The sequence below is a fragment of the Aethalodelphis obliquidens genome, unplaced genomic scaffold, assembly GCF_003676395.1.
Source record: "Aethalodelphis obliquidens isolate GAN/ISIS:26980383/991018 unplaced genomic scaffold, ASM367639v1 scaffold4, whole genome shotgun sequence".
Classification (NCBI taxonomy): Eukaryota; Metazoa; Chordata; class Mammalia; order Artiodactyla; family Delphinidae; genus Aethalodelphis; species Aethalodelphis obliquidens.
This window is the reverse complement of record NW_020837948.1, coordinates 69,947,809-69,968,624: the sequence shown is the minus strand read 5'-3', so window position 1 is coordinate 69,968,624 and position 20,816 is coordinate 69,947,809. Positions and strand designations below refer to the sequence as shown.

Genomic DNA, 20,816 nt, shown 5'->3' with positions numbered 1-20,816 from the left:
GCAGTGTGTGGTCTCTTCATTGTGGTACACGGGCTTCTCTCTAGTTGTGGCTCACAGGCTCCAGAGCGCGTGGTCTCTGTAGTTGTGGCACGCGGGCTTCGTTTCCCCGCGGCATGTGGGATCTTAGTTCCCTGACCAGGGATTGAACCCACGTCCCCTGCATTGTAAGGCGGATTCTTTACCAATGGACCACCAGGGAACTCCCTGACCTAAATAAATGCCAAAAAAGAAACACCATGTACAGTATTAAAAAGAACAGTATTTATTTACATTCCATTTACTTTCAAAAGGATGAGGAAGCTGGGGAAAATATATTGATACTTATAAAGGAAGTAGTCTCATTTTACTTAACCCATTTGTGTTTTTCATGAAACAACAAAGATTTGACTTAGAATCACAGGGCTAATGAGACCAAAAGAATTTATCCAGTTCAATTTTCCATCTTTAGCCAAGACTGAAATTATACCACTGCAGGCAGATGAAAATTTACTTCATTTACAAGTAAACACCAACTAATACATACATCATAAAAGAACTAGCTTTCATAAAATCTGTCATAGCACCCAACAGATCTGCAATAAAAGACACAGCCATTGTAATAAAGAACATTAAGAATCTTTGTGCAACAGTGAAAAACAATTTATACAGCAGAAATCACAATTGGCTATTAGGTCAATAGCATCACAGTAACAGTACTCAGTGTCGTTCTTATTCAAACATATACACTATTTTTCAGTCTTGGTTATCACAAAGACATCAGTAACTAGGATGTACACACAAATATTTTATAAACACCATAGGAAACAACAAATAAAAAAATGAAAATACCCTTACATTTTGTAACAAATTAAAAACGTTAACTTTACCACTATATATTTGTCTCATTATTTTTAATTGGTTTGTACACTTTAAAAACAGCATTGAGTTTTATAAAAATACTGATAATGGCTCAACATTTTTTGAAGTCAGGAAATCTTTATAATTCAGTAGTCTGTGGTTTATGTGCTTCTTTCTTCCACCACCATAGTCCTCTAACCATCTATTTACTCAAAAGCAACAGCAACAACAGAGGTCTTTAACAGCTATCCAAGTATTACATCCGAAAACTTCTAGTTCTTTGAAATGGTTGGAAGGGGTTTTTTAGTGTCCACATCAGCAGCTGTGGTTTTGCTTTAGGTTTTTCAGGAAACAGAAGTGCTTCACTTTCTGGTGTAGGAAATCGTTCTTGGTAGACTTCAGGATAGGACTTTTGAAACTAAAAATAAAAAAAAAAGGATCCAAGAAGTGTCAAAAAAACAAATGAAAGTCAATAAAATTGGGCACTGTAATTATTGTTTGTTTTTGTTGGTTTTTTTTTTTGGCGGTACGCGGGCCTCTCCCGTTGTGGAGCACAGACTCCGGACACGCAGGCTCATCGGCCATGGCTCACAGGCCCAGCCACTCCGCAGCACATGGGATATTCCCCGACCGGGGCACGAACCCGTGTCCCCTGCATCAGCAGGCGGACTTTCAACCACTGCGCCACCAGGGAAGCCCTGGGCACTGTAATTTTAAAATAAGTTTCTGATGCAATACTTCCCTATTTTTGTTTTGTTTTAATGTTTACTGCTTTCCATCAGAAAAGAAAATAAGAAGAAAACAGATCACAAGTTCACTTCAACACAAATCCATTTCTTTTTGTTAAATCATTGGATTGCACTTTCAATAGATCGGATTCATCTTTAATTTGATCTAATCTTCCAAAAAACTCACTTTAGTCATACTTCTTTAAATTTCTCCCCTGCCAACTATAAACACACCTCCCTTCTAAAATATTCACAAGTAATTCTGACTTATGTTCTACACAGTCAAAGAAAATCTGGGCCCAACAACATTTCCCCATCTCCCTGCTTCTCCAGCTTAGCTCCACCTGCTTCTACCCAAATGGAAGAGAAAACATGCTGGTATACATTACTTTACAAAAAGCTTACAGAGAAGCAATATGTTTTTCCTTTGATCGTCACCACTGAACTCTTCTCCAAAATTACTCTGAGAAGAACAGGATGGGAATCTAGAACCTTTGTGCTTTGTGTATAATCTTAGGTGGTGTGATCAGAAATCAAGCTATGCAGGATTCAGTCTTTAAAAATAAACACCATTCACTTGCTCTTGAATCAATACTTTAAAAATGATCAAGGTAGGACCTGTGTGGAAGGGCAGAGGCAGCACCTCTAAAGGAAGGCCTCTGGAGCATGGATCTCCAGAGTTCAGAGCCATGTGGGTGACAGGGTCTTGGTGCTCTGGTCGGGTATCAGGCCTGAGCCTCTGAGGTAGAAGAGCCAAGTTCAGGACATTGGTCCACCAGAGACCTCCCAGCCCCACATAATATCAAATGGCCAAAGCTCTCCCAGAGATCTCCATCTCAATGTTAAGACTCAACTCCACTCAATGACCAGCAAGCTACAGTGCTGGACACCCTATTCCAAACAACTAGCAAGACAGGAACACAACCCCACTCATTAGCAGAGATGCTGCCTAAAATCATAATAAGGTCACAGACACCGCAAAACAACAACCGGACACAGTCCTGTCCACCAGAAAAACAAGATTCAGCCTCATCCACCAGAATACAGGCACCAGTCCCCTCCACCAGGAAGCCTATACAACCCACTGAACCAACCTTACCCAATGAGAGCAGACACCAAAAACAATGGGAACTAAGAACGTGCAGCCTGCAAAAAGGAGACCCCAAACATAGTAAGTTAACAAAATGAGAAGACAGAGAAATACACAGATGCTCCAGATGAAGGAGCAAGGTAAAAACCCACCAGACTAAACAAATGAAGAGGAAATAGGCAGTCTACCTGAAAAAGAATTCAGAGTAATGAGAGTAAAGATGATCCAGAATCTAGGAAATATAATGGAGAAAATACAAGAAACGTTTAACAAGGACCTAGAAGAACTAAAGAGCAAACAAACAATGATGAACAACACAATAAATAAAATTTAAAATTCTCTAGAAGGAATCAATAGCAGAATAACTGAGGCAGAAGAACAGATAAGTGACCTGGAAGATAAAATAGTGGAAATAACTACTGCAGAGCAGAATAAAGACAAAAGAATGAGGGGCTTCCCTGGTGGCGCAGTGGTTGAGAATCCGCTTGCCAATGCAGGGACGTGGGTTCGAGCCCTGGTCTGGGAAGATCCCACATGCCACAGAGCATCTGGGCCCGTGAGCCACAATTACTGAGCCTGCGCATCTGGAGTCTGTGCTCCGCAACAACGGAGGCTGCGATAGTGAGAGGCCCACGCACCACGATGAAGAGTGGCCCCCGCTTGCCGCAACTGGAGAAAGCCCTCACACAGAAACGAAGGCCCAACACAGCCATAAATAATAAATAAATAAATAAAAAAGACGACGCCACCAACCAGCCCGATTAGGAAACTTTCCTCCTGTTGTCCCTGCTCAGCACTACTACCTATGCTAAATCCAATCTATTTAAAAGAAAAAAGGAAAAAAGAATGAAAAGAATTGAGGACAGTCTCAGAGACCCCTGGGACAACATTAAACACAACAACATTTGAATTATAGGGGTCCCAGAAGAAGAAGAGAAAAAAAAAAAAGGACTGAGAAAATATTTGAAGAGATAATAGTTGAAAACTATCCTAATACGGGAAAGGAAATAATAAAGTCCAGGAATCGCAGAGAGTACCATACAGGATAAATCCAAGGAGAAACATGCCAAGACACATATTAATCAAACTATCAAAAATTAAATACAAAAAAAAAATATCAAAAGCAGCAAGGGAAAAGCAACAATTAACATACAAGGGAATCCCAATAAGGTTAACAGCTGATCTTTCAGCAGAAACTCTGCAAGCCAGAAGGGAGTGGCAGGACATATTTAAAGTGATGAAAGGGAAAAACCTACAACCAAGATTACTCTACTCAGCAAGGATCTCATTCAGATTCGATGGAGAAATTAAAACCTTTACAGACTGGCCAAAGCTAAGAGAATTCAGCACCACCAAGCCAGCTTTACAACAAATGCTAAAGGAACTTCTCTAGGCAGGAAACACAAGAAAAGGAAAAGACCTACGATAACAAACCCAAAACAATTAAGAAAATGGTAATAGGAACATACATACTGATAATTACCTTAAATGTAAATGGATTAAATGCTCCCACCAAAAGACATAGATTGGCTGAATGGATACAAAAACAAGACCCATATATAGGCTGTCTACAAGAGATCCACTTCAGACCTAGGGACACATACAGACTGAAAGTGAGGGGATGGAAAAAGATATTCCATGCAATTGGAAATCAGAAGAAAGCTGGAGTAGTAATTCTCATATCAGACAAAACAGATTTTAAAATAAAGACTATTAGAAGAGACAAAGAAGGACACTACATAATGATCAAGGGATCGATCCAAGAAGAAGATATAACAATTATAAATATTTATGCACCCAACATAGGAGCACCTCAATATATAAGGCAAATGCTAACAGCCATATAAGGGGAAATCGACAGTAACACATTCATAGTAGGGGACTTTAACACCCCACTTTCACCAATGGACAGATCATCCAAAATGAAAATAAATAAGGAAACACAAGCTTTAAATGATACATTAAACAAGATGGACTCAATTGATATTTATAGGACATTCCATTCAAAAACAACAGAATACACTTTCTTCTAAGATATACAGATTGCCAACAAACACATGAAAGGATGCTCAACGTCACTGATCATTAGAGAACCGCAAATCAAATTACAATGAGTATCACCTCACACCAGTCAGAATGGCTATCATCAAAAAATCTACAAACAATAAATGCTGGAGAGGGTGTGGAGAAAATGCAACCCTCTTTCTTGCATTGTTGGTAGGAATGTAAATTGACACAGCCACTATGGAGAGCAGTATGGAGGTTCCTTAAAAAACTGAAAATAAAACTACCATATGACCCAGCAATCCCACTACTGGGCATATACCCTGAGAAAACCATAGTTCAAAAAGAGTCATGTACCACAATGTTCACTGCATCTCTATTTACAACTTCCAGGACATGGACGTAACCTAAGTGTCCATCGACAGATGAATGGATAAAGAAGATGTGGCACATATATACAATGGAATATCACTCAGCCATAAAAAGAAAGGAAATTGAGTTATCTGTAGTGAAGTGGGTGGACCCAGACTCTGTCATACAGAGTGGTAACTCAGAAAGAGAAAAACAAATACCGTACGCCAATACATACACATGGAATCTAAAAAAAAAAAAAAAAAAAAAAGGTTCTGAAGAACCTAGAGGCGACAGGAATAAAGGCGCAGATGTAGAGCATGGACTTGAGGACACGAGGAGGGGGAAGGGTAAGCTGGGACGAAGTGAGAGAGTAGCATGGACTTATATATACTACCAAATGTAAAATGGATAGCTAGTGGGAAGCAGCCGCATAGCACAGGGAGATCAGCTCGTTGCTTTGTGACCACCTAGAGGGGTGGGATTGGGAGGGTGGGAGGGAGACGCAAGAGGGAGGGGATATGGGGATATATGTATATGTATACCTGATTCACTTTGTTATACAGCAGAAACCAACACACCATTGTAAAGCAATTACACTCCAATAAAGATGTTACAAAAAAAAAAGATGTTAAAAACAATTTTAAAAAAAGAAAGAAAGTTGGGGAGTGTGTTGAATAAAAGAGACTTATGAGACAAAAACAAAAACAAAAGCAAACAAAAAAAAAAGATCAAGGTATGTATACCTGAAACTAACACAACATTGTAAATCAATTACACTTCAAGTTTTAAAAAAGATCAAGTTAAACCTATGCTGAGTTGAAAACTCTTCTCTGAAACCCTAAGCTGTGTTGTTTAACAAGAACTAAAAACTTTTAGTGATGCCCGCAGCAAGAAACCAATTTGATAGGGGCTATGTAAAACCAAAGACTCTTAAATTCTGGACATTTTACACTTGTGAATTCAGTCTGATTTGCCTTTCAAAAAAATCCAAAGAAACTGTTCTCATTTGACAGCCTCTCTGAATTTAAAGTAATTGCTCCACTAACTCACATCATACCACATATCAAAACCAAGGACAAATATTAGAGAATAGCTTCATAAATGAAGAGCTCAATAATGGTGAAAGATTTACATTGGAGAATAAAGACCTGGAAAACTGACCATATTTGTGTAAATTAATATATGAAATAAATAATTTACTTTCAAAACTGCTCTGTCTCAGAAGATGAGATTCGTATGAAACCTATTAAAATAGAGAATAAAAAGGAAACAAAACAACATAAGAACGGTAGGGAGAAGAAATGACTTATGAAGAATATCCTTTTTACCTGCTTCAATTTTTTCTTCTTTTCTTTACTGGAGAGTTTGGCATCTGTGATGACTTCCTCCAACAATGCTGCCAGAGGTTCCTGAGAGCCATATACTCTTTGGTATTCAAATTCCTCTGGGCTAATTTGACGGCAAAATGATGGAGCAGACAAAGTGATATCCATATCAGCTCCTGGGTATTTTATCTGGGGCAAAGGGATTATTAGTGAAAGCGCATTTTCAAATAAATTTCAAGAATTAATTCAGACCGTAGATCTCCTAGTAGGAATGATATGACATTCAATTTGACTGGGAAGAACTATAATGAAAAGTAAAAGGTGTTTCCATAACTTCAAAAAAAAAATCACGTAAAGCCACAGTGTAGCATATAAGTTTTTGCCTTTTTAAACCCCAAAGCCATTTTCATAAACAAAAAACCTTGTGCTCTCTTCTAATAAGATCTGAAATTTACACACAAACTGAACATATTGCCTAGAATGATTCCAAACACACATGATGAACTATGTAGGTTCTTCCCACATCTGGAGAGTCTGTTCCTCCCTCCCTTGGGCACTGACAAAAGTACAAGTTTAGCTCAGCTGCTGTGTAGAGGGAAGTACTGCACCCATCTCCAAACATGTTCATAGCATGAAACTAGTGAAAACAAATGTGCAGACACTACAGGGCAAAAGGCAGAAGGTTGAAATAAGAGGGAAAAAGGTACCAAGATCTATAAATAAAAGCATCCATTAAAAATACTTAATTTCATCCAAATCAAAACTACAATGAGATATCACCTCACACCAGTCAGAATGGCCATCATCAAAAAAATCCACAAACAATAAATGCTGGAGAGGGTGTGGAAAGAAGGGAACCCTCCTACACTCTTGGTGGGAATGTAAATTAGTACAGCCACCTTCACAGCATGAAGGTTCCTCAAAAAACTAAAAATAGAGCTACCACATGACCACGCAATCCCACTCCTGGGCATATATCCGGAGAAAAACATGGTCTGACAGGATACATGCACACCAATGTTCATTGCAGTACTGTTTACAATAGGCAAGACATGGAAACAACCTAAATGTCCATCGACAGAGGAATGGATAAAGAAGATATGGTACATATATACAATGAAGTATTAATCAGCCATTAAAAAGAATGAAATAATGCCATCTGCAGCAACATGGTTGGACCTAGAGATTGTCATACGGAGTGAAGTAAGTCAGACAGAGAAAGAAATATCATATGATATGGCTTATATGTGCAATCTAAAAAGAAATGATACAAATGAACTTATTTACAAAACAGAAACAGACTCACAGACTTAAAGAATGAACTTATGGTTACCAAGGGGCAAGTGTGGGGGGAAGGGATAGTTAGGGAGTTTGGGATTCATGTATACACACAGCCATAGTTAAAATGGATAACCAACAAGGACCCCACTGTATAGCACAGGGAACTCTGCTCAATGTTATGTGCAGCCTGGATGGGAGGGAAGTTTGGGGGAGAATGGATACATGCATATGTATGGCTGAGTCGCTTTGCTGTGTACCTGAAAACTGTCACAACATTGTTAATTGCTATATTCCAATATAAATTAAAAAGTTAAAAAAAATTTTTCAGAGTCCAAGAGGTTCATCTCCTCAAAAATATAGCACCTACTGTTCTTCTGCACTGGATAAAATTACTACCATTATATTCATGTCTTTGGCTTAAGACTTTTTTTTCCCAGAAGCCACAGTTAAAAATAAATGTGTTAAAAGAATACAGAAGCGGAACCAAGATGGCGGAGTAGAAGGACGTGCTCTCACTCCCTCTTCTGAGGACACCAGGATCACAACTAGCTGCTGGACAATCAACGACAGGAAGACACTGGAACTCACCAAAAAAGATACCCCACATCCAAAGACAAAGGAGAAGCCACAATGAGACGGTAGGAGGGGCGCAATCACAGTAAAATCAAAGCCCATAACTGCTGGGTGGGTGACTCACAGACTGGAGAACACTTACACTACAGAAGTCCACCCACTGGAGTGAAGGTTCTGAGCCCCACGTCAGGCTTCCCAACCTGGGGGTCCGGAAACGGGAGGAGGAATTGCTAGAGAATCAGACTTTGAAGCCTAGTGGGATTTGATTGCAGGCCTTCGACAGGACTGGGAGAAATAGAGACTCCACTCTCGGAGGACACACACAAAGTAGTGTGTGCATCGCAACCCAGGGGAAGGAGCAGTAGCCCCAGGGGAGACTGAACCAGACCTACCTGCTAGTGTTGGAGGGTCTCCTGCAGAGGCGGGGGTGGCTGTGGCTCACCGTGGGGACAAGGACACTGGCAGCAGAAGTTCTGGGACATGCTCCTTGGCGTGAGCCCTCCCAGAGTCTGTCATTAGCCCCACCAAAGAGCCGGGGAAGGCTCCAGTGTTGGGTTGCCTCAGGCCAAACAACCAACAGGGAGGTAACCCAGCACCACCCATCAGCAGTCAAGCAGATTAAAGTTTTACTGAGCTCTGCCCACCAGAGCAACACCCAGGTCTACCCACCACCAGTCCCGCCTATCAGGAAACTTGCACAAGCCTCTTAGATAGGCTCATCCACCAGAGGGCAGACAGAAGCAAGAAGAACTACAATCCTGCAGCCTGTGGGACAAAAACCACGTTCACAGAAAGATGGACAAGATGAAAAGTCAGAGGACTATGTACCAGGTGAAGGGACAAGATAAAACCCCAGAAAAACAACTAAATAAAGTGGAGATAGGCAACCTTCCAGAAAAAGAATTCAGAATAATGATAGGGAAGATGGATCCAAGACCTCGGAAAAACAATGGAGGCAAAGAACAAGAAGATGCAAGAAATGTTTAAAAAAGACCTAGAAGAATTAAAGAACAAACAGAGATGAACAATACAGTAACTGAAATGAAAACCACACTAGAAGGAATCAATAGCAGAATAACTGAGGCAGAAGAACGGATAAGTGACCTGGAAGACAGAATGGTGGAATTCACTGCCACAGAACAGAATTAAAAAAAGAGAATGAAAATAAATGAAGAGAGCCTAAGAGACCTCTGGGACAACATCAAACGCAACAACATTCACATTATAGGGGTCCCAGAAGGAGAAGAGAGAGAGAAAGGACCAGAGAAAATATTTGAAGAGATTATAGTTGAAAGCTTCCCTAACATGGGAAAGGAAAGAGCCACCCAAGTCCAGGAAGTGCAGAGAGTCCCATACAGGATAAACCCAAGGATAAACAAGTGAGACACATAGTAATCAAACTGGCAAAACCTAAAGACAAAGAAAAATTATTGAAAGCAGCAAGGGAAAAGTGACAAATAACATACAAGGGAACTCCCATAAGATTCACAGCTGATTTCTCAGCAGAAACTCTACAAGCCAGAAGGGAGTGGGATGATATGCTTAAAGTGATGAAAGGGAAGAACCTACAACCAAGATTACTCTACCCTGCAAGGATCTCATTCAGATTCGATGGAGAAATCAAAAGCTTTACAGACAAGCAAAAGCTAAGAGAATTCAGCACCAACAAACCAGCTCTACAACAAATCCAAAAGGAACTTCTCTAAGTCGGAAACACAAGAGAAGAAAAGAACCTACAAGAACAAACCCAAAACAATTAAGAAAATAGTAAGAGGAACATATGTATCGATAATTACCTTAAACGTGAATGGATTTAGTGCTCCAACCAAGAGACATAGGCTTGCTGAATGGATACAAAAACAAGACCCATACATATGCTGCCTACAAGAGACCCACTTCAGTCCTAGGGACACATACAGACTGAAAGTGAAGGGATGGAAAAAGATATTCCATGCAAATGGAAATCACAAGAAAGCTGGAGTAGCAATACTCGTATCAGATAAAGTAGACTTTAAAATAAAGAATGTTACAAGAGACAAGGACGGACACTACATAATGATCAAGGGATCAATCCAAGAAGAAGACATAACAATTATAAATATATATGCACCCAACATAGGAGCACCTCAATACATAAAGCAACTGCTAACAGCTCTAACAGAAGAAATTGACAGTAACACAATAATAGTGGGGAACTTTAACACCTCACTTACACCAATGGACAGATCATCCAAAATGAAAATAAATAAGGAAACAGAAGCTTTAAATGATACAACAGACCAGATAGATTTAATTGATATTTATAGGACATTCCATCCAAAAACAGCAGATTACACTTTCTCCTCAAATGCGCAAGGAACATTCTCCAGGATAGATCACATCTTGGGTCACAAACCAAGCCTCAGTAAATTTAAGAAAACTGAAATCATATCAATCATCTTTTCTGAACACAACACTACGAGATTAGAAATGAATTACAGGGGAAAAAACGTATAAAACACAAACACATGGAGGCTAAACAATACGTTACTAAATAACCAAAAGATCACTGAAGAAATCAAAGAGGAAATCAAAAAATACCTACAGACAAATGACAATGAAAACACGACAATTCAAAACCTATGGGATGCAGCAAAAGCAGTTCTAAGAGGGAAGTTTATAGCTATACAAGCCTACCTCAAGAAACAAGAAAAATCTCAAATAAACAATCGAACCTTACACCTAAAGGACTAGATAAAGAAGAACAAACAAAACCCAAAGTTAGCAGAAGGAAAGAAATCATAAAGATCAGAGAAGAAATAAATGAAATAGAAATAAAGAAAACAATAGTGAAGATCAATAAAACTAAAAGTTGGTTCTTTGAGGAGATAAACAAAATTGATAAACCATTAGCCAGACTCATCAAGAAAAACAGGGAGAGGACTCAAATCAATAAAATTAGAAATGAAAAAGGAGAAGTTACAACAGACACCACAGAAATACAAAGCATCCTAAGAGACTACGACAAGCAACTCTATGCCAATAAAATGGACAACCTGGAAGAAATGGACAAATTCTTAGAAACGTATAACCTTCCAAGACTGAAACAGGAAGAAAGAGAAAATATAAACAGACCAATCACAAGTAATGAAATTGAAACTGTAATTAAAAATCTTCCAACAAACAAAACTCCAAGACCACATGGCTTCACAGGTGAATTCTATCAAACATTTAGAGAAGAGACAACACCCATCCATCTCAAACTCTTCCAAAAAATTGCAGAGGAAGGAACACTCCCAAACTCATTCTCAAGGCCACCATCACCCTGATACCAAAACCAGACAAAGATACTACAAAAAAAGAAAATTACAGACCAATATCACTCATGATTATAGATGCAAAAATCCTCAACAAAATACTAGTAAACAGAATCCAACAACACATTAAAAGGATTATACACCATGATCAAGTGGGATTTATCCCAGGGATGCAAGTGTTCTTCAATATATGCAAATCAATCAGTGTGATACACCATATTAACAAATTGAAGAAAAAACCATATGATCATCTCAATAGATGTAGAAAAAGCTTTTGACAAAATTCAACACCGATTTATGATAAAAACTCTCCATAAAGTGGGCATAGAGGGAACCTACCTCAACAAAATAAAGGCAATATACGACAAACCCACAGCCAACATCATTCTCAATGGTGAAAAACTGAAAGCATTTCCTCTAAGATCAGGAACAAGGCAAGGATGTCCACTCTGCACCACTATTATTCAACATACTTTTGGAAGTCCTAGCAACAGCAATCAGAGAAGAAAAAGAAATAAAAGGAATACAAATTGGAAAAAAAGAAGAAAAACCATCACTGTTTGCAGATGACATGATACTCTACATAGAGAATCCTAAAGATTCCACCAGAAAACTACTAGAGCTAATCAATGAATTGGGTAAAGTTGCAGGATACAAAATTAATGCACAGAAATCTCTTGCATTCCTATAGACTAATGATGAAAATTTGAAAGAGAAATTAAGGAAACACTCCCATTTCCCACTGCAAGAAAATGAATAATATACCTAGGAATAAAACCACTTAGGGAGACAAAAGACCTGTATGCAGAAAACTATAAAACACTGATGAAAGAAATTAAAGATGATACAAACAGATGGAGAGATATAACATGTTCTTGGATTGGAAGAATCAAAATTGTGAAAATGACTCTACTACCCAAAGCAATCTACAGATTCAATGCAATCCCTATCAAATTACCAATGGCATTTTTTACAGAACTAGAACAAAAAAAAAACTTAAAATTTGTAAGGAGACACAAAAGACCCCGAATAGCCAAAGCAGTCTTGAGGGAAAAAAAATGGAGCTGGAGGAATCAGACTCCCTGACTTCAGACTATACTACAAAGCTACAGTAATCAAGACGATATGGTACTGGCACAAAAACATAAACATAGATCAATGGAACAAGATAGAAAGCCCAGAGATAAACCCACGCACCTATGGTCACCTAATCTATGACAAAGGAGGCAAGGATATACAATGGACAAAAGACAGTCTCTTCAATAAGTGGTGCTGGGAAAACTGGACAGCTACATATAAAAGAATGAAATTAGAACACTCCTTAACACCATACACAAAAATAAAGTCAAAATGGATTCGAGTCCTAAATTTAAGACCGGACACTATAAAACTCTTAGAGGAAAACACAGGAAGAACACTCTTTGACATAAATCACAGCAAGATCTTTTTTCATCCACCTCCTAGAGTAATGGAAATAAAAACAGAAATAAACAAATGGGACCTAATGAAACTTCAAAGCTTTTGCACAGCAAAGGAAACCATAAACAAGACACAATGACAACCCTCAGAATGGGAGAAACTATTTGCAAACAAATCAACGGACAGAGGATTAATCTCCAAAATATATAAACAGTTCATGCAGCTCAATATTTAAAAAAATCCAAAAATGGGCAGAAGACCTAAATAGACATTTCTCCAAAGAAAACATACAGATGGCCAAGAAGCACATGAAAAGCTGCTCAACATCACTAATTATTAGAGAAATGCAAATCAAAACTACAATGAGGTATCACCTCACACCAGTTAGAATGGGCATCATCAGAAAATCTACAAACAACAAATGCTGGAGAGGGTGTGGAGAAAAGGGAACCCTCTTGCACTGTTGGTGGGAATGTAAATTGACAGCCACTATGGAGAACAGTATGGGGGTTCCTTAAAAAACTAAAAATAGAATTACCATATGATCCAGCAATCCCACGACTGGGCATATACTCTGAGAAAACCATAATTCAAAGAGACACATGCACCCCAATGTACACTGCAGCACTATTTACAATAGCCAGGTCATGGAAGCAACCTAAATGCCCATCGACAGACGAATGGATAAAGAAGTTGTGGTACATGTACACAATGGAATATTACTCAGCCATAAAAAGGAACGAAATGGGGTCATTTGTTGAGACGTGGATGGATCTAGAGACTGTCATACAGAGTGAAGTACGTCAAAAAGAGAAAAACAAATATCATATATTAACGCATGTATGTGGCACCTAGAAAAATGGTACAGATGAACCTGTTTGCAGGGCAGAAGTTGAGACACAGATGCAGAGAACAAATGTATGGACACCAAGGGGGTAAAGCGGTGGGGGGTGGGGGTGGGGTGTGATGAACTGGGCGATTGGGATTGACATGTATATACTGATGTGTATAAAATGGATGACTAATAAGAACCTGCTGTATAAAAAAATAAATAAAATTCAAAAAAATTTTTTTTTAATAAATAAATAATTGTGTTGCCAGGAAGGGTTATTCCATGAAGAACATTCCATGCCTCAGCATCAGTTTACCAGGTCATTTAGGGACAACCCAAGAGAAACAGACCAGAACCATAAGGAAAGGAGTACACACACAACACTTAATTTGTATTTGAACCAAGAATTCTGGAAAAAGTAGAAAAGGGCCAGAATAAAAAGGTGAGGCCCAGGTAAAATGTGACCGCCAAAGCCTAGGACATGAGAAAAACACAAGATATCTATGAGTAAAGGGTATAAGAGGAAGAAGAGGGTTACAGACAAGGTCAACAGAAGGTTGGTGTCTAAAACAACGCTGACCTCACTGTTTATCTATCCCAGGGTCAGCCCTGAAAGTGATCCAAAACAAATCACCAGAACAGTCCAAGTAACACTTCATTTTCAGAAAGGTACCACCCTAAATGTGTTATGACGGAGTGGCTGAGTACCCGGTGCAAGAGAAGAGAGATCTATAGGCTTTGAGCACTAAAACAAACAATTGTTTGGCAATTCTAATGAGCGTGTACTTCTAAGAGAGAAAATGTAACTGGACAATTGTGTAGTTACTGATTTTATTCAGGGCCATCACAGCCCCCCTTCACAGGTCATGCTACTCTGCGGTTAAGTTAATCATCACTCAGCCATCTGATCTTCAGCTGACAGTGAAAGGCTCACAGGGTTACGTTCCTGCAATACAAGCCTGTGCCATGTGAATACACAAGCCCAGCAAGGATGCAAAGCAACGGAGTCACTGCTATCACTTTTCCTTACAGAAATTCAGTGAAAGTATTTCTTTTCATTTTTATGGTTTTTTTTTTAAGTTTGGCTCATAAAATATCAAGGGGAGGTGGGAGATTAAAACAACAGTAATTTGTTTTTTTCACCCATTTAAATGGCAAAGGTATGTATGTTACCCAAAGTAGGCAAGGGTGTAAAGAAATGAACACTTTCTTATACCAACAATGGGAATGCAACTTGGAACAATCACTCTAAATGGAAATTTGACAATATGCAATCAATGTTTAACACACATTCATGGTCTTTGACCGTGAAATGCCACTCCTAGGAATTTATTCTTAGAAAGTAATCACAGATCGACCAAAAAAAAATCTAACTATAAAAATATTTACTGTTATAATGATTGTAAAATGGAAAAAAAATGGAAACAATATAAATATCAACCAAAGAAAATCATTTAAATAAATTATGGTATATTCATATCATGGAATATTATGTTACCAATCACAATGATATTGTGGAATATATAACAATAATGTTGATAATAATAACAGCAGCAGTACCAAATGAGGTACTTACTATGTGATAAACATTATTCTAAGCACTTTACATGTCTTAAGCCTTTCAATTCCCAAAATAGCCTTAGGAGGTAGCTATTAACTATTGTTATCGCATTTTACTGATGAAAAAAAGAGATGTTGGGGCAGATGCTAAAGCAGAGAGTCGTTATACAACATGCCAAGGTCACATGGCTAATAAAGGGCACATCAGAAATTCAAACACCATTTAGTCTGTGCTCCCCGCCATTCTGGGTCAATCAAGAATATTTAATGATGTGGAAACTTCTTCTTGTTGTATTGTTAAGAGAAAGTAAGTTATAAAAGAGGAACAAAGGAGGGAAAGAAGGAAGGAAGGGAGGGAGAGGGGGAAATAGAAAAGACTCTTAACACTGAACATTTAGAGTTATTCTGATATTTTTTAGTGTGTTTTCTCTATTTTCCAAATTCCTTCAATAGGAAAATTTTTTATTTTAATTTTTAAACTGCACACTGAAAACAGATGGTTATTTACTTTAATGATACTTTGGGAGGTAGCAGCTCACTGGTCCTTAATTGTGGAGCCTCAAAACATGCTTAAGGGGAAAGAGGGCCAGTCATTCAGAAGGAGACAAGCAGACCTGCCTGCCTTTACCCAACGTTTCTGCTCCTGCAGGCTGACATACAAACCCCTCTGGGGGGCCCACGTGATAGTAATACATTACATTTCTTTTGCATCATTTTAATATAATGACTGCAACGACAAAAACAATAAATACCTTTCAAAAAGTATCTGCCATATGACAATTTGTGCCACACGTTTTACAATGTAGTGTCTACTCTTTACAACAACTTCATCGAGTAGGTATTGACCATTTCAACACTTGCAGAAACTAAAATCCAGAGGGCTTAAGGGACTTGCCCAAAGCCACATAACCAGGCAAGTGGGGAGCCAGGAGTTTGGCCCAGGTCCTTACGGCTCTGAAGCCGGGTTCTTCTACCATACCATGCTTTACAGTGAGGCAGTATGGCATAGTAGTTAAGAGCACTGATTCTGGAAAACGATTTTATCAGTTTGAATCCTAGCTCTGTGACCTTGGACAAATTACTTACGCTCTCTGTGCCTCAGCTTTCTCATTCAAAAAATAGTACCTAGGTGGCAGGGCTATTATGAATCAAGACTTTATTGCACATAAATCACTTCCTTCAGGAAGTATATGTAGATTCTGAACAAACCCATTTTAGGAATTTGCAACCAAAAGTATGCAGCATTGATCAACACAACAAAACCTAGTGGGCATTCCACAAATTTTCAAAGATAATAACAAACATGTGCACTGCCTACCATGTGCCACGCCCGGTTGTAAGCACTTTGTACAAATTAACTCACTCAATCTTCAAAACAAAAAATGCCAAGAAGCCTAGCAAACTTACATAACTTTCTGCTGGCAATTTTATAGTACTGGTAACATCCCTTCCTTTACCTGGACTCTTCGTAGATGGGCCACACGCTCCTCTATGGAGGTCTGCAAGGCCAAAGGGACTTTCAGAATCTCTTGGTAATTGTCCATCAGAAACGTCACCAACCTAGCAGCTAATAAGTCATCCAAGTCCACTTCATCTTTGGAACACAAGATGCAATGGGAAAACGTCTGAACCATCTAAAAAAAAAAAAAAAAATAGAGGGGAGGGAGGGTGAATTTTTAAATAAACACAGATGAGGTTTTTTCACTACTCTGAACTGAGTGCCATCTAATTTGCAAAAACCAAATGTGCCTAGTCAGTGAGAAATGGCCCACAGCACAGGGTGCACATCTCACCTGGCACCTGCCCACATCTTGTCATCTCAGATGGGCTGATCTTCTCATCAACCAGCATGTACAGAATGTGCGTCACATCTCACAGAGACTTAGCAGAGATGCTTGTCTGAGCAGTTTTTAAAGGCACCCCCTTTTATAGATGGTTTTAAATATATATATTTAAACAAATTCTGAAAATTATTATCACCATCACAACTTGGATCATGTAGCACTTTTAAGTTAAAAGTACTTTATAGCCATTTAGTCTAATAATATCCTAATTTCATTATTGTCTTATTTCGTTGTTTTAAAAAAAGATTGCTAGCACAATCTATGTGCCTCAACAATTAGTTTTTCCTAGTTAATTGTCATTTTCTTCAGGATTTTGTATGTACGTTTGACAATCACCTTTGAACAAAACCATCAGAAGTGCATTAGGTGATGAAATACAAAAAATATTATAGCAGCTGTTTCCATAGAATTCATTTTAACTAATCCATTCTTAATGCAATCCTTTGGATGGACTATTTTTTCCTTTTCCTACTAATTTTATTGTTGACAATCTTATTTCAAAATCTATAAGCATGTAAATGAAACAAGTCAGGCACAGAAAGACAAATACTATATGATATCACTTATATATGGAAACTAAAAAATACAAGAAACTAGTGAATATAACAAAGAAGAAACAGATTCACAGATATAGTGAACAAACAAGTGGTTACCAGTGGGGAGAGTGGAGAGGGGAGGCGCAATATGTGGAATCTAAAAAATGGTACAAATGAACCTATTTACAAAACAGAAATTGAGTCACAGATGTAGAAAACAAACTTATAGTTACCAAAAGGGAAAGGGGCAGAAGGATAAATTGGGAGATTGGGACTGACATATACACACTACTATATATAAAATAGATAGCTAATAAGAACCTACTGTATAGCACCTACTGTATCTATTCAACACTCTGTAATGACCTATATGGAAATAGAACCTAAAAAAGAGTAGATATATGTACAGGCACAACTGACTCACTTTTCTGTACAGCAGAAACTAACACAACATTGTAAATCAACTATACTCCAATTAAAAAAAAAATTACAAATTATTATGTACAAAATAAGCTGCAAGGATATATTATACAGCACAAGAAATATAGCCAATATTTTATAAAAACTATAAATGGAACGTTTAAAAATTGTAAATCACTATATTATACGCCTGCAACTTATATAATATTGTACATCAACTATAATTTTAAAAACCTATAAGCATAACATCATGTAATTCTGTTTAATAAGACTTCATTTCATCAACATACTGCAGATGATACTTTATCTTCACTCACATATATGTACAGAGGGAGAGACATACACAGAGACTTTATCTGGAGACTAGGGACCCCAGGGGATCTGTGAGTGCCTTGAAATTGTATAGAAAATCTTACACATGCATTCTTCTGGGGAATAGGTGCAAAGTTTTCTTCAGCTTTACAAAAAGGTCCATTAGCCCACCTACCCATCCACCCACCCCCCAAAAAAGGTCAAGAATCACTCTACTGGGTGCTGATTTGTCCTCTGATCTTATATCACACCTCTAAAAGTCGAACAGTGGACCCTCAGGCATACACAATGGTTCACCAACATATAGAAAGGATGTACATCCCAATGAAACATCACTTTTGCTCTAAGATATTTTTTGAGGAAAATTAATAAATTTTGCTAGTAAATAATCCTAAACCTAGACCCTATTTTAAAACACATGCTGACATGACAAAGTAGAATTCAAAATTAGCCTGTTTTTAAGCAAAACAGAATATATTAAGAAATATCCTCACTCATGGACCCTTAGATCATACCCTGAAAGATACACATTCTTTCCTTCCAAGTTGTCTGGTCTAACTCTATAGTTTACTTCTTCCCTCTTTAATCCATGATATATGCTGCATCTTCTCCTACTGGTTATAGTAACAAAGGTTTTGCGACCCTTTTTGTCCTGGAGGAGAGAATGCTGTTTCTTGACATGCCAGTAATCCTTTCTGTCCACGCTTCCTTCTCTTGTGTTGACAGCAGGCAGGATGCAGCAGCTATCTCTACACTCACTCTACACTCTACCCCTACTCACTCTTTACTTTTCATTATGTTCTTTAAATCACTAAGACCAAAAGCACAATACCAGTCTGGGTGGATTCCAAGCCATGGCTCTTTAAGTGGGCCTGCCTTGTACCTTCCTCTGGTTGCCAAGCTAGTAAACTTTACTCAAGTGAATTTTAACCCCGAAACTCCAGTCCTCGTAGATGTTAGAAATCAATCTACCAGTGTTCGGGTGCCAAAGCCATCACACAGTGGTGGCATCTCCTTATTTAAGCAGATCCTTGCCATCATCCTCATCAACAGCTGTAACTTTCTTCTATTTTCAGGAGGCAGGAGGAGGCAGCAAACTTGAAATGCTTCAATGGCCATTTTCTCTTTCTGTAACAAACCTGATTTAGGAAAAAAAAAAAGGTTTTAATCCTTTAAAAACCTATAGCCTACCTGACTCTATTATGTTCACATTTTTACAAAACATGTATTACTAAAATTATATAAAGCATGTTTGCATGTGCAATTATACTGGGCTAACTGACATAGATCCACTGTCACAAATCTGCATAGAAAACACGAACCACCAACCAGCGTTGGCAAATATATAAAACAAATACAGCCATTTCCCCCTCCCACACCCTTCACAGATAAAACTAAATTTTCATAGCATTCTTTCCCTCTGAGCCAAGAGCAGTCAGGTTAAGCCTAACTTAACTCTCAACACTCTGCAAGAGGTCCAAGACAGCATGAGCAAGAACATGAATGTGCCATCACTGCCCTGAAGTTTCCCCTTGTGTACTATTTCCTCACATGGTCACCATCCTGCATGACTCTCACAGACTAAATAATAGGATTAATGCTGTTAGAGTCACTCCGGTGCCTAATGGCTCTGCTTCTTTCTAAATAACACCTTCCTCCCACTTAAGCTATTTTTTCTAGCTAAGTGTGATGATTCAATCATGTTACATGTCATCCCTCCTCACCCAATATGATTTTGCTAAAAATTAGGGTATTCTAATATTGTGCTCTCTTCAACCATATTTGTCTCTGGACACACACACCTCCAAGCCTTCTGAAGAGATGAAACTGCTTTCACCCATTTATTGGTTCATATCCAACTTTTTCAAGTTCCAACTAGTCTCTGCTTGGAGACAAAACCATCTTTTATATTCAGTAAATATTTACTGGCCATGTACGATATGCCAGGAGCAAAGCTAGGTCTCAGAAATATAAAAATATGCCAGGTCCCTTCCTTTAAAGAGCTTATGCACTGTGAGAAGGAGAGGCCCATAAAAAAGTAAGTAGCAAAATGTGAGAGGTGCTGCAAGAGACATGTGCAACAGGCATATTAGGGAACCTGTAAGTCACTCAATAAGACTATAGCATAGGCTATGAGTGCCCAATAGAAATGAAGCGAAAAAGGTTAGCAGAGATGAGATCTTAGAAGGCCTTGAATGCCAGACTAAGGACTTTGGGTTTGAAGGAGAAAAAGGAAAGGAGCTGGGGAATGATGAGAAAATACTCCTAGAGTTTTGGGGAAAGTTACTCGCTAAGGGGGACATTTGAGCAGAAATCTGAAGAAAATGAGAGTATGCCTGGCAGATATCACAGAGACAAATTTTCACGGTAAAGGAAATAGCAATGACAAAGATTGTGACAAGGGA

At 38.4% G+C, this 20,816-nt stretch overlaps 1 protein-coding gene across 2 annotated transcripts in view; it reads right to left on the bottom strand.

Moving 5' to 3' along the window:
- Positions 1-245: 245 nt before the first annotated feature.
- Positions 246-20,816, bottom strand: part of DEPDC1B (DEP domain containing 1B) — a 101,065-nt gene continuing 80,494 nt past the window's right edge. The window contains exons 8-11 of one of the 2 annotated variants that reach the window (XM_027101059.1): positions 19,384-19,550; positions 16,757-16,933; positions 6,342-6,527; positions 246-1,255 (exon numbers count right to left, since the gene is read on the bottom strand). In XM_027101059.1, the coding sequence (XP_026956860.1) occupies positions 1,094-1,255; positions 6,342-6,527; positions 16,757-16,933; positions 19,384-19,550 (692 nt within the window). In that variant the 3' untranslated portion in view covers positions 246-1,093. The remainder of the gene's footprint in view (positions 1,256-6,341; positions 6,528-16,756; positions 16,934-19,383; positions 19,551-20,816) is intronic. The other variant, XM_027101060.1, reaches the window with a different exon arrangement.